Source organism: Tupaia chinensis, unplaced genomic scaffold (genome assembly GCF_000334495.1).
Source record: "Tupaia chinensis unplaced genomic scaffold, TupChi_1.0 Scaffold000320_2, whole genome shotgun sequence".
Classification (NCBI taxonomy): Eukaryota; Metazoa; Chordata; class Mammalia; order Scandentia; family Tupaiidae; genus Tupaia; species Tupaia belangeri.
In genome coordinates this window covers 1,145,914-1,146,181 of record NW_006159814.1, presented here as the reverse complement: position 1 = coordinate 1,146,181, position 268 = coordinate 1,145,914, and the positions used below count along the sequence as shown (strand labels likewise).

General features: G+C 71.3%; 1 protein-coding gene across 1 annotated transcript in view; it reads left to right on the top strand.

The window, feature by feature from the left end:
* Positions 1-31: 31 nt before the first annotated feature.
* GATA6 (GATA binding protein 6) overlaps positions 32-268 on the top strand; it is a gene marked incomplete in the record, with an annotated part of 34,756 nt that continues 34,519 nt past the window's right edge. Inside the window, 1 exon segment of the mRNA XM_014588983.2 lies at positions 32-238. Within this exon segment, the coding sequence (XP_014444469.1) occupies positions 32-238 (207 nt within the window).

Here is a 268-nt window from a genome sequence, read left to right as displayed (position 1 = left end):
GAAGCCAGGTTGGGGCGGCGCCGGACGGTGGATGGCCTTGCCTGACGGCGGCTGGGGCCTGCCGAAGCGCTTCGGGGCCGCGGCTACGGACTCCCGCGACTCCGGAAACTTTGCAGCAAGAGAACCCTCTACGCCACCTTCCCCCATCTCTTCCTCGTCCTCCTCCTGCTGCTCCCGAGGCGGGGAACCCGGCCTCGGTGGCGCCAGCAACTGCAGGACTTCTCAGCTCGACACGGAGGCCGCGGGAGGGACCCCCGGCCCCCTCCCC